Source organism: Adiantum capillus-veneris, chromosome 28 (assembly GCF_014529385.1).
Source record: "Adiantum capillus-veneris isolate H3 chromosome 28, ASM1452938v2, whole genome shotgun sequence".
Taxonomy (NCBI): Eukaryota; Viridiplantae; Streptophyta; class Polypodiopsida; order Polypodiales; family Pteridaceae; genus Adiantum; species Adiantum capillus-veneris.
In genome coordinates this window covers 45,572,631-45,586,544 of record NC_140958.1, presented here as the reverse complement: position 1 = coordinate 45,586,544, position 13,914 = coordinate 45,572,631, and the positions used below count along the sequence as shown (strand labels likewise).

At 45.5% G+C, this 13,914-nt stretch overlaps 1 protein-coding gene across 5 annotated transcripts in view; it reads left to right on the top strand.

Moving 5' to 3' along the window:
* Positions 1-3,239: 3,239 nt before the first annotated feature.
* Positions 3,240-13,914, top strand: part of LOC147420366 (protein BASIC PENTACYSTEINE7-like) — a 32,657-nt gene continuing 21,982 nt past the window's right edge. Inside the window, exons 1-2 of one of the 5 annotated variants that reach the window (XM_086504986.1) lie at positions 3,255-3,395; positions 4,037-4,178. In XM_086504986.1, coding sequence (XP_086361112.1) covers positions 4,150-4,178 — 29 coding nt within the window. In that variant the 5' untranslated portion in view covers positions 3,255-3,395; positions 4,037-4,149. Of the gene's footprint in view, positions 3,396-3,450; positions 4,179-13,914 lie in introns of those variants that run through there. The other 4 variants (XM_086504989.1, XM_086504987.1, XM_086504990.1 and 1 more) reach the window with 4 other exon arrangements.

Below are 13,914 nucleotides of genomic sequence, written 5' to 3'. Positions count from 1 at the left end.
AGACTAGTGGCACTAGATGTGGATTGTACAACTTCTAACCAACCCACATGGTATGTGTAGCCCATGTATAGGTCGGTCAAAGTCTCCGTGTGTAGGTCATATTCCCAATTTTCATTGAGAAATACCCCGTCCAAACTTGGTGTACTAGAGGGTTGCCGTGAGGTGGATGCACTGTTGCTTCCCGTGTTTTGACTTTTAGTCACCGCTACCTTAGAGGCGACTTTGGAAGGTGGTAGCTTGATAGGGCCCTCATTAAATGAGGTAGGTAGAATGTCCACGTGGACACTCTGAGGGAGTGTGGGGTCTACAGGAGATGTGAATGGTGATTCTACTTCCCTACCCCCTTCGTTTACTTCACTAGCCGTAGGTTCAGAGCGCGTAGCTCTACTAAAAGTTTCCATCAAACGTAAAAACACTAGTTCCAGGTTGTTGGGCCCAGCTAGGTACGGTTTCATTTGTTCCCCCGGGGCTTTGTGTAAGATGCTCTTCCATAATATCGTAGTCAGAGGAAGAGTCGCTAGCCGCTATATTTGGGTCTTGGGTTGCACTACCTTGGGTCCCCGCCGAGGGCGTAGACCCTAGCATGGAAGGATAGTGAGTACCCCCGTAAATCGAAGCACTAGCTAGTTGTTCTGACTCTAGCACACGACCAGAGCGTAGATACATGTGCTTTGGGTGCCCTACAAGTGTCGGCAAGTACCCTCAAAGGTTACTTGCTTTGTTTTGTGGCTGTTTTGCACCCCGTTTTCTACTTGATTTTTTCTTGTTTTTGATGTTTTTTGAATGTTTTTTTAATGTTTGATTTTTTTGATTGAAGTGTGTGATAGCTCGAAACGAGCGTATCACTTAAAGGGTCACTGTGTGCTTTATAGCACAATTTTCGGGCATCTGACGTTCCGTTGGTCCTCAAAAATCAATTTTTAGCTACGTGTGAAGCTAAAATTCGTTTTTTTTAAAGGCGACTGAGGCCGAGGCCTGAGCGTGAGCTTGGGCTTAGGTCTGGGCTTGGATCTGGGAGATATTCCCGATCCCGGTCCTACCTTTAATATATATATATATATATATATATATATATATATATATATATAATTTAAGGATAAGGCCGCCGCGGCCTGCGCGAGAGCACACACACACTTTCTCTACCTACTTCTAACTAATACACCTACTCTTACACACTAACACACTCTATTAACTCTCACTAATCTACTTCCTACTTACTGTACACAGAAAACTAACTACCTTAATACACAAAGAATAAACACAGAACCTTTGAAATCTCTATTAACAAAGAAAACTAACTACCTTAATACACAGAGAATAAACACAGAACCTTTGAAAACTCCATTAATTAAAAAAACACACAGTATAACACCAAATCCCTCTTCTCAACACACACACACTCCTTCCTTACCTTTCCTACAATAGAAATTGCACCACGGAGAAGCATAGAGTGCTACTCGAGCTTCATGTATGGCATTCCCCGGCAGCGGCGCCAAAAATGTGCGCTTATGTCGCACGTGTCAATGCAAGGAACTTGCCGATACACCGTGTGCGAGCCACAAATGGCTCCAAGCACACAACAAGCCTAAACTAGTAAGCTCAAAGAAGGTGATGGTGTGTCACTCACCGCTCTACGTTTGCTTCGTGGAGGATTCCTCGCCGTGAAGAAGAAGGAGACGCCGCTACGCCGCGCTCAACCGCTTCACCGCCGTCGTGCCTTCGTAATGCTCGATCGCCCACACACTCCCTCTCTCACTCTCTCTCTCTCTCTCACACACACACAAAGAGATGAAGAAGAAGAAGAAGGAGATGGAGCAAGAGCACTCTTCAATTGCACAAATGAGAGAATGAGTGATTTTTAGGTTTAGTTGACTTTTATATGAGCTCGCCCAATTCACACTTGGGCGCCCATGCTTAGCCAACTAATCCCTTGAATGTTCCAGTTAGAGTGCGCCTCTCATCGGCGATCACTCTTACCCTTTTCCTATTGGACCGACAAGCCCGGTACCTGACTCTACCAAATAAATAATACAATGTCTGCCGTAGGTTAGAACGTCCGTTGTAGGTGATAGGGTGTCCGTGACCCGTGAGGGTTAACATTTTCAGTTCTTCATTCAATATGAGTCATAATTATGAGATTGCTACAAGGAACCTCTCAACTGTTTTTGTTTGATGCAGCACAGCCTTGGTTAAGTGTCCATCGATGAAGCAATATTCACTACACAAGTCAAGCATATGTAGTAAGAGGAAGATGAGAAGTCAAAAGCAATGAGTCATTTTTATAAGATTGCTACTCGATGGCTATTGGAATAACATACCGTGCTTGGCGGTGCGTATATATTATGTTTGCATTGATTGTGAAGCTACGCATTCTCTCTAGATGCACTTATCTATGCCATTGGACTTTAACAACCTAGTTTATAGTGATGTTAAACTCTTACAAGAATAGAAACTACACGAGAGGTCAAAGGCAAGGTGTGTTTATCAGTGAAGGACATCAGAACACATAGTGAGTAAGCTCTACCACTTTTTTGTTTTGAACACTAGAACTCAGTTAACGAATACACCGAAATTTGCATGTTGCCGTGAGAATGGCACGTTCCCTCGTATTTTATAAGATTGGGGAGGACTGTGTAAACTCCCTCGTGCAAGGAGACTTGCATGTTTTCTTTTTCTTTTTTTTCCAAACCTGAAAAAGGGAACAACATCTAAAAGTGAACATATTTCAAATGATCCATATCATCGCTTTATATAAATTCTAACCCTTCTAAAACACTTGCTTTGATGAAAGGTAACAAGCTTCTCTCTCTCTCTCTCTCTCTCTCTCCATTTTCTTCTCGAGGGATGTATACTCTCGTTGAATCTGCAAACGACACAACCACACTTACACAAATGATAACAATGCACATAATCTAGAGAGATTGAATCAAAGAATGTATACAATCTAAAAGCTAAGGACATATTTAAACATATCAAAATTGAGAGAATATCATGGCGTTGTAAACGGTAGTAGGATTTGTGGAAAACAAAGCACAAGCTCTCTCTCTCTCTCTCTCTCTCTCCCCCCCCCCCCCAAGCTTTTCTCTTCTAGGTTCTTGTTTTCTCTTACCCTCAAACTCACATCAATTCAATACAAATGCGGCTAACGAAGCACTCTTTGGGCATGGTGAAGGTAGCAGGGATAAACTTTACACATATAATGTATTCACAATTGCACATTGCTAGAACACCCAAGAGAACACAACTCGTGAGCTTCGAACCCCTCAACATAAGCGACTTTTAATGGGAGTCATTTTGGCATGTCGATTAGTAATTTGGGACTGTGGATTACCTACGTGCTGTGATCTGCTCGAAAGTCGAGGGCCGAGGCTATGGTGAAGTAACAAACCTAGCAGGCAATTCTCTCGCTCTCTCTCCGTCCTTTCCTCTCCCCCCCCCCCCCCCCCCCCCCCCCCCCTCCCCCTCTCTCTCTCTCTCTCTCTCTCTCCCTCCACACACACACACACACACACACACGGAATGGCTCTGTCTTTTTCTTCCTCCGACAATTTTCCTGTGTTGAAAATGTTTTCTCAAGGCGAGAATTTTTTTGGATAAATTTTGTAATGGAGTAGTTTTCTTTGTAGTTTTTGAGCAGAAAGATGCGACTTAAAATTAGACAGATTTAATTCAGGCAAAATGGAGTAGTTTTCTTTGTAGTTTTTGAGCAGAAAGATGCGAATTACATGAAAAATTAGACAGATTTTATTCAGGCGCATAACTATTTCCGTTTGAACTGTCAATTCTCCCCGGTTTCTCCACTTCCTGCCAAAAAAAGCAACAAGGACCTAGCTTGAGACTGCTTTCTCATGTTGTTAATTGTTTGGAGTGCATATCAAGTAGCATTTTTTTGAATTGGATGCATGCAAAGGCTTGTCAATAGCTGCACGGGTACAATATGTGGAACTGCATTCATGTCATGCACGTCTAGGTATATTTTGCATGTGTCTCTGAAATATTCCGTTGTGTGTGTGCCTGTGCATGCCGGAAGGGACAGGTGTACTATTGAGAAACTCAGCCGGGAAAGTTGAGAAGACATTGCATGTTTACATGATAAGTTGCATGTTTTCCGCTTTATGACAAGTGGCTGATGCAGCGACATACTTTCCGATGACTTATTTACAGACATGTAGAGCCAAGTATGTCTCTATTTGCTTAAATTTTGTTTACATTGGTGTTGGCAATCTCTTTGTTGTAAAAGCTTTGCTTGTTTAAAGCTGAGTATAAGGAACATGCTTGTTAATTACAATTTGGTCATGGCAGTGTCCATCGATTTAACTCTGTGCCTTGGAAGTCGAAAGCTTGGGACATAGGGATTAAAACTTTCCGTCCCATCAGCTGTTTTGATCCTTTTGAACGTCCTTCTGATTGATCTTGACCTAATGTTATGATGGATTTCTTGATTTTGGAGTGCTTGCGTCCACTTCTTGGGCTTTGTGTTGGCTACTTTTTTCACATGTTAAAGGAAGTACCCATGCTCCCTACTTTTCTAGTACATTTCGAAATCCATCAGCTGCATATTGTTAGTGCTTGAGAGCATGGCACTAGTTTCTTCGAATCTAGACTTCGGACATGGTATATGGAAGCATTGTCAGAATAGCTTGCTTTGTGCTACAGATTACTTTTAAGACAAGGATAAGGCCTTTTTAATACGTGAAACTTGACCGTATATGAAAATGCAAAAGCTCAACCTGTTACATTTGTGTTGAGGACCACCATTAGCATTGGCCAGGGTTGACACATCTGAGAGTCTAGACAAGGGCTTAGGATACCAAAGTTGAAAGGCCCAAATGGCATCTTTGCAGCATATGAGGCTTGAACTTTGGCCCCACATCCTTGACTCATGGAGGCCTCAGTCCATGGCCTTTACCCAAAACAACAACGAGTGAGTCGAGGATCAAATTGATGCCTAAAGCACTAGTTTGGACGTCCGTACATGACTCAACTGGTCGGACGTAGTGATCCGTTCGTTGGACGTGGACAACCTTGCCTGGTATTGGCAAGGAAGGAACTAGCTGCCTTGGCAGCCATTCAAATAGGCCCACCAATTAGTACTAGGAAATGATAACAATGCACACAGACAAAGAAGCTCCACTCACACACAACGTACACACACAACCCATTACACACGCCCTAGAGTACAAAGATACATGGAAAGCAAATCAAAGGATTAGGCCGGAAATCAACTTTCGAGGCGACTGTGTCAAAGGTGGTAGCGGAAGATGCAATGAAGACAAGAACCGGCTTGTGATTTGGTGGCACCTCGACTCTGATCTAGAACACCTGCAAAGCCAAACACATGAACATGGCACACCTGTGGAGAAGAGAGATTACTGAGGTAGAAAGAGAGGACATTTGAGAGAGAGAGAGAGAGAGAGAGAGAGAGAGAGAGAGAGATGATGATGATGATGATGATGATGTATTTACGTCCTCGGGGGGCCAGAATGACCCATGGGACCCGAAATCTCATATATGAGACTCCCCCCTTCCCATGTGAAGGAGGGGGCGTCATAGTTACATGGGACGGTGGGTCGGGGTCGGGAACGGGGTCGGAATGGCAAAAGTCAGGAAACGGGGACGGGGTGGGAACGGCAAAAAAAAAAGAGAGTTTTTTTGGCATTTTTTGACCTACACACATGCCACACACATAGAGCATCACTTTGACCATAAATTTACACTAAATAGACCAAAGAACACGAGTCATATAGGCTGAAATGTGCTAATAAAATATCGATGATCGATGGATACAAAATGAGAAGTGCATGCCACAAGGGCTCAAGAGTCAAAAAGCCTAAAGGACTTAGGACAAGCCTGAGGCCTCAAGGATAACAAAAAGTACAAAGGGCTATGTAGTAGGTAGAGTCGTAGACTCAAGAGTCTAGACTCGAGAGTCTAGACTCGAGAGTCTAGACTCGAGAGTCGAGTGATCAATGATCATCAAACTCAAGAAGTGCTCGCCTGCTGAATCTCCATATCGTCGTCGTAGTCGAGGTCGTCAGCGACGTATGAGGGCTCGGGAGGCTCGCATTGAGGCTCGAAGCATAGTTACATGGGACGGCGGGTCGGGGTCGGGAACGGGGACGGGATGGGACGGCAAAAGTCAGGAAACGGGGACGGGGTCGGAACGGCAAAAAAAAAGAGAGTTTTTTTGGCATTTTTTGACCTACACACATGCCACACACATAGAGCATCACTTTGACCATAAATTTACACTAAATAGACCAAAGAACACGAGTCATATAGGCTGAAATGTGCTAATAAAACATCGATGATCAATGGATACAAAATGAGAAGTGCATGCCACAAGGGCTCAAGAGTCAAAAAGCCTAAAGGACTTAGGACAAGCCTGAGGCCTCAAGGATAACAAAAATTACAAAGGGCTATGTAGTAGGTAGAGTCGTAGACTCAAGAGTCTAGACTCGAGAGTCGACTGATCAATGATCATCAAACTCAAGAAGTGCTCGCCTGTTGAATCTCCATATCGTCGTCGTAGTCGAGGTCGTCAGCGACGTATGAGGGCTCGGGAGGCTCGCATTGAGGCTCGAAGTCCTCCTCTAGCTCCTCCAAAAGAGTATCGGCCATAAATGGATTCTCTTGTGCCATCTCCGACTCAGTGAAAGGATCTGCCTTGTGTGTGACGCTCTTGGCAAGCATGCGCAAGTTAGCGCTCACAAACACCAAATCATTGGCCCTCTGAACCCCAAGGTGATTCCTCTTCTTAGACTCCATAGTTGCTCCAAGCAACTAGTGGTACATGCTTGGCCAAGGACACGAACAGCCAAGCGCTGCAAATGTGGGCCATCTCCTCCATAGTCCTCCCACCACAAAACCGAGCCAATCTTGTTGCGATCAAGCTGTGCATCTACACATCCATAGGAGCCCATCTTTTGCGTGTAGTTGAGTAGCTCGTCTCTAATCTTGCGCCTAATGTCACTGCTAGGCTCAAGGCGCTCCAATGCAAGCCGCCATCCTTTGCTCACCTCCTTGTCGGTCTCTTGACGCCTTCCCTGAAACTCAGGGTGAAGCACATAAGCTGCCGCATGAAGTGAGAGTAGTATCCATTCCACCTCGACTCACACAAGCCATGAATCTCCGCATACTGAACAGGGTCAGGCACAAGCTTCTCAAGTGCCTTTATCATTCGATCCATGGCTTCGTAGACTTTGCCAATGCATGGCCACAAGCCATCCACCACTCGAAGTAGGTGTAGAATAGGCTTGGCCATGGCGTCAAGAGTCTTCACCTCCTCCCACCAAGCGGCGTCGTCGGCCCATTCTCGGCATTTCAATCCTACTGCTGATGTAGACTCCGGCATGGCCTGGAACTCATCACTGAGAAAGAGGCCCCTTAAGGCTCCGCCACATGTAGACAAGCGGCCTAGCATAAGCCAATTGAATGCAAATCTTGTCTCTGAATATTTGAGCAAGGACAAGTGGCTCCTCTTTGAGAATTCATGGCGCACTTTCTGATGGTTGAGCACAAAGGAGACAATTCAAGAGGCGTCACCAATGGTGGGTGAAATCCATGACAAGTTCCCTATGTCCTTGAGGAGGTTATTGAGGCAATGCGCCATGCAAAATGTGACATGGATGCTCGGATACATGCCCTCAATGATAGCTCCGGCTGCCCTATTTGACGCCTCTCCATCTGCAACCATACAAAGGACATTCTCGGGGCCGGTGATCTCTATGGTGCTTGTCCACTCTGCAGCAAGCATCTCGGCGGCCTTGCCACTATCGGACACATCATGTGACTCCACAAAGTACATCTCCCCCCGAGAGTAGGCCACCACCCCGTGGATGGACTGCTTGCGGGTGTCGCTCCATCCATCTACAAGGAGAGAGACGCCATTGGTCTCCCACAAATCCTTTGTTGCTTGGGCCGCTTGCTCCACGGCAAGCTTCTCTTTGTCAAGGAGGGTGGTGCGAAGCCTCTCCGATGAAGGTGGCACATAAGAGAAGCCATATTCCCCTATTTTCGTAACCATGGTTCGAAAGTATGGAGACCTATCCACACAAAATAGAGCATGTTGTGTTAGTATGGAGAGTCGAGAGTCGAGAAGTTATAACCCATTATGAATACAAAATGGAAGATTGCAATGTGCATATGCCAAGGGAAACTCACCGCGAAGCATGGAAGGCAATGTGGTCGTGGAAGAAGAATCGGGCAACCGACCTATCCACCTCTTCCTTCAATTTAGGATTCCAATTTTCGTTGAGAGTGCTTTGGCGATGCGGAACGGAAGAGGACGGTGTAGATGCATGGCTCTTGAAGCTTCGAGAGATGTCGTCAAGGTTGGCTTCCCTTTGCTCTCGCGGTGTCGCCGTGGCGGAGGGATCAACGGCAACAAAACGGCCCCTCTTGGCCGCTTCCGCAACCTCATACACCGTGAGCTTCTCAAGAAGATCCAACCTCTTCTTGGGAGCTACATGAGGGCAAAACTTCACCTTGTGACCGGGTTCATGAAGAAGATAGGCTCGCACTTTGTTTGAACCACCCGTTCTCTTGTATGGACATAGCTTGCATGTCCATGGTCTTGCACCACCACCTTTGCCATGCGTGCTAAAGTCGACTTCATCCCACCACGACCACGTTTGCACGGCGGGCCTCCTTCGAGAAGAACCGGCTTGAGAAGTGGAGTTGGCTTGAGATGACATGATGGTGGAGAGACTCGAGAGAGTAGAGCTTAGAAGTTAGAGGAGTTGAGAGCTTGTGTGGAGAGAGAGTAGAGGAGAGCTTCAAAGTGGGTAGAAGAGGGAGAGGAGAGCTTCAAAGTTCAAACTTCAAAGTGGGTAGAAGAGGGAGAGACTTGAGAGTGGAGACTCAACTTTCAAGGGTAGATACTAGAGTGTAGAGTAGTCAATGGTCATGCTTGAGCCTTGAGCAATGACTCAATGAGGCTATGAGGCTTGAGCAATGAGCATTTAGTAGAGAGGAAAGCTTGAGCTTGAGGGAAATTGCCAATTGGAATGAGACTATGAGTATTAAGAGGCCCAAGGGAGCCTTTTATAGCCTCCCAAGGGCCAAGGCCCCCCAAAATGTGGCAGTTGGGTTGCACAGAGCCGTTAAAAACGGTCATAAACGGTAACTTCTACTGCCGTTCCCGGTCCGTCCCCCCTGCGACCCGCCCGTCCGGCCCGAAATCCAGCCGTCCCACCCCGTCCCCTTCCGTTCCTGACCCGGTTACGGCCGTCCCTTGGCCCTAGGGCCCGTCCCCCCCATCCCCTATAACTATGGGGGGCTTGTCATGATTGTGTGGTGATCTTGTTTGTGAGTGTGGTGTGATGTTCTAGCACTTTGGCAAGATAGATGCCTAGTGCTATTGGAGAGGGATGTGTTCTTGAGAGAAGCTCCTCAAATGTAGTACATCCTTGAATAAGTTGAGGAAAGTCGACCCGAATGTGCGCATATGCTGGACACTCAAGGGTTACATGTGCCTCATTTCCAATGAATTCAAGTTGCATTGAGTGCATCTCCTCATGTTTGCATCAATATTCAGCCATCCTCCCGTTTCACTTTTGAGCATGTGTGATCTTGTCTGCATCAAGGTGATGGCCCGTCTTGCACGGTAGGACATGGGTGTCCTGATATGTATTTGGGTTTCCCCGGTTTTGTATTCTTCCCAGTATCGTGTGTTTATGTGCTTGCAATAGTATTCAAACTTGGACCTGTGCATTGCATTCTTCCATTTGCTATGAAGGGCCTCAAGTAATTGTATTTCAAAATTCAGCTCGTGCTCATGCTCGGTAGCTTCCTCTACGTGCATGTCCACATATGCTCCCACATTCCAGTTAGAGAACCATTTCCTGATGTCCTCAACAAGGCTAGAGGTGAGAAACTTTTTATTGTGGTTCTTTTGCAGCTTACATCCTACCTCCCATGCTATGTGAGGGAAACGGTTATTAGGCATCAACTTCACCTTCAAGAGATATCTATGCATTCTTTGCAAAGCAAGCATTTCCAATGGTCTTTTTCTAGTCTCCAATAGCATCACTGAGTATGGTGTTGTGGTTTTTATCCCCATATGTCTACATAAGAACTTTTTCTAAATTTTCTCAATGTCATTCCATGTGCTGGCCGGAATACTTGGTCCCTATACCTCTACCCCATACAATAGCGTTTGGACCACACACGCATTGAAAGCCATGGACTTTATTTCCCACCTTCTAGTGACGCTTTGTTTGCACATGTTTTCAAACTCGTAATACCTTGCTTGTGCTGCCTCAATTCTTGTTTTTGCACATTGCCCCCATCTATGATTCGAAGGTATAATGATGCCCAGGTATTTAAAGCTGTCAACTGCTTGAATCTCTTGCCCATCATACATAAGGACGGGCTGATCCTTTGATTTGTGTGTACAAGTCGCCATACATTTTGTTTTTGTGACATTCACTGAGAGGCCTGTAGCTTCGCAGAAAGCATGTACCGCATCCAAAAGTTTTTGCAAAAAGAGATATGCTATGCGCTAAAAGAACCACATCATCAGCATAAATGAGGAGTAGCAAAGTAATGAGACCTATGTTTGGTGCATCTTCATTATCTTGCGTCATTTGGCATATAAAGTCCTCAAGCTCATCTATGCATAGCCCAAAGAATGTTGGAGACAAAGGACATCCTTGTTTGACGCCCATTGTGCTAAAAAACTCTTTGGAGAAGCCTGTTTGCGTTTTCAGTTTACATCGAACTGCATGGTATAGGCGTGCCACCGCAACCCTCAAATGCATGGGAACCCCAATGGTCTCCATGCGGGACCATAACCCATGACGAGATACCGTATCAAACGCTTTCTTAAAGTCCACAAAACAGCAGTACATAGTTTCCCCTTTGAGTCGCGCCTCTTCCATCATAATCCGGATTGTAATCAAGCGGTCTATGGTACTATGTTTTGCTCTAAAACTTGCTTGACCGATAGCCCTCTTTCCACTGTTTTCAGCCCATGTGCTAATATCTTTTTCTATTAGACTCCCAAAAAGTTTTGCCATGCAAGAACCCACCATGATGGTGCGGTAGTTCGTGAGTAGGTTACGGTCTCCTCCTTTAAACAAAGCTTTGACCCAATTCTCTTGCCAATCTTCAGGCATACCTTGGTGAATAGCTTAGTGTATCCATTTCTTAGCTTCATTACCCGACCATTTCAACATTTCGGAGTTGAAGTGCAAAATCTCAGAGGCTTTCCCAGTGGCTAGTTTTTTCAAACCTCTCATAGCCGCTGCAAAAGTTATAGGCTCCTTAGTGTCAACCTGAATTTCAGCATTCATCATTATTTGCGCATCGGTGGGAGCATAGAGTGTTTGTGCATATACATACATTTCGTCCATGCTGAAATTTCCCAGTATATCCTCCCTTTTACCTTTCATGTTGCGCCATGCTTTCTTGGGTTCTTTCTTAAATCGAATCACCTCTTGCTCCTCCTTCAAAAGTTCATGCATCCTTCTCTTTTTCCTTTTCAGCATTCTGTATTCCTTGGCTGCATTTTCGCACTCCTTCGTGGACTTATTGAAGCACTTTAGCTTGCGTTTGGTTGCTTTACACTCTTCATCAAACCATGGGTTATGAGGGAGACCCTTCACTTGTTGGTTTCTTTTAGATCGCCCCATAGTGACCTCTGCTGCCTCTTCTATTGCTTGACGAAAGGTAGCCCAATTTTCTGAAATGTTCTGGGATATGCATTGTCTACTCAATAGGTTGTCCAGAAAAGTGGCATAATCAAAATTTCTTTGTAACTTGCATTCGATATGCCCAACTTGTCGCCTTTTGGAGGCGTTGTGTAGGCATGTGTGGGAGGTCTAAACATACATGAATTAGAGTATGGTCCGAGTTCGGTGACCGAGCACCAATTTTAAAGTGTCCAATTAAATCCAATGCATTGTGGCTAACTAACGCATAATCATTAGTGCTTCTTCCATGGTTTGATGTATAGCATGTGTATGCTCCGGAGCTTGCAAATTTCTTGGTGCCATTCATGACTACAAGTTGCATAGAATTCATCATAGATATCAAAGCCGAACCTTGTTTATTCATGAGGTGATCGCATGAGCATCTATCCCACATTGCATCTAATACAAGATCGCCATCTCTGTCTGTGGGATGGATTGAGTAGTCAACCAATTGAACCTGTATGTTGGCTATGCGAGCATTAATATCCTCGAGTATCATCACTGCCCCCTTTTGTGTGTAGGTTGCAATATCTGCATATAAGTTGGCAAAAGGATCATTCTTGCAGAGATTATGCAGATCATAGAACGGGGATTCCCGATGTGGGATATAGCATCCCGCAATGAACATCGACCTCCCTGATGTACATATCTCAGCCCATATGTATCGTTTGTGTTCATCTATCTTGCATATCTTAACCCGATTTTGCATTTCCTCCTTGTACATTATAGCAACACCCCCTTGCCCGCGCATCTTGGTACCAGACCACCAAACCGAGTGTGTAATATATCCTTGAATACTTGGCAGTCTACATGTGTCCTGTTCTCACGTTTCAAGTAGAAAAAGTATGTCTGCTTGTGGTAGAACCTCTGTCAATCCTTCCCCTTTGTGCCAAGGGAAACCTCGGCAATTCCAACTTGTGATGTGTATGTTCGTGGTCCCATGGGTTTCCCCCTGCCATGCTTCTGGTGATGTTGTCTCTATGGGGATGGTGTTCGTTTTCATTCGTTCTTCATATGCCTGTCTTCTTTCTTTTTGTTGCACGGGTGTCCTGTCTTCATTGATGTAAATTGGGCTGTCCCTTAGATAAATGCGAGCATTTTCGAGTATGATGGCTCTTTTACGTGCATCCAACATTGTGCATACAATTGCGCGATTGTTCTTAGGCCTCGGCTTACCCACACGGTGTGCCCTATACACCACTACATCATGCATGCCAAATTTGTTTGCAAGGAGGTCCGTGATGTCACCACGAGGTGTATTTTTCCTGTTGCCTTTCGTAAATAAGTACTAGATATTTTTATTTATTTTATTTTTACTTGTTTTCCCCGGAACCCTTGAAAAGGTGCAAGTGGACATTGCATGGCCAGTGTGAAACGGCTGCGGTCGAATAGGTTTCTCACAGCGGGAGTTTGGGTCGGTCAGTCTGGGACTGGTCGGGCCAATTAGCACTGAATTCTGATGAGTATGGAAGCCTGTGCACGCCAAATGAAGTCTGGGCCACTCGGAAAGTCACTTATAACTTTATAAGTCAATGGGAACTAGAGAATTAACTCAAAAGGGGCAAACTGGACACATGGCGGCTCCAGGCAGTTTTGCCACTTCCAGCATGAAGAGGGGGCGCCCAATTTGAGAGAGGAGGCTGATTTTTTATCATAAGTGAGCTACAGTGTGTGTGTGAGTAGTGGGTGCAGGTCTACAGCTTTAATGGAAAGCTTGCCTTCTCCTCTGTCTCATGTAGCGCGATGACTTGCTCTCGTGCATCTCTCTCTCCCCTTTGGCACATGTGGTAATGCCCCACTAGTTGGGCTACTCAGATGAACATGTACAGTTCTGGGGGTTTATGCGCGTTTGCCAAGGCAAGAGCCTTCTGAACAGGAACCGGATTAGCTAATTGCTAATTCCCCACCGGTACGCACAGTTCCATCGCGAGAAATTGCGAGTTCGGAGAGTTTTCTCGCGTGAAAACTCGTCAAATTCACAGGGGAACTGTCCCATTGAGTACAGGAGGCCTTGGGACACGCGTAGGCGTGTTCGCTCCGCTAAAAACGATCCGAAACAGCAAATTACAGCCTGCTGTGTTTTTCTGCAGGTTTAGGGTTTCGCACCTAAACTGCAAGGGAACACCGGGGGAGCCTCGTGAGAGCCTTGGGATGCGTGTACAGGCTTTTGGGCACCCGGCAGTGAAAAACAGCGAATTACAGCCCGCTGAATTTCTGT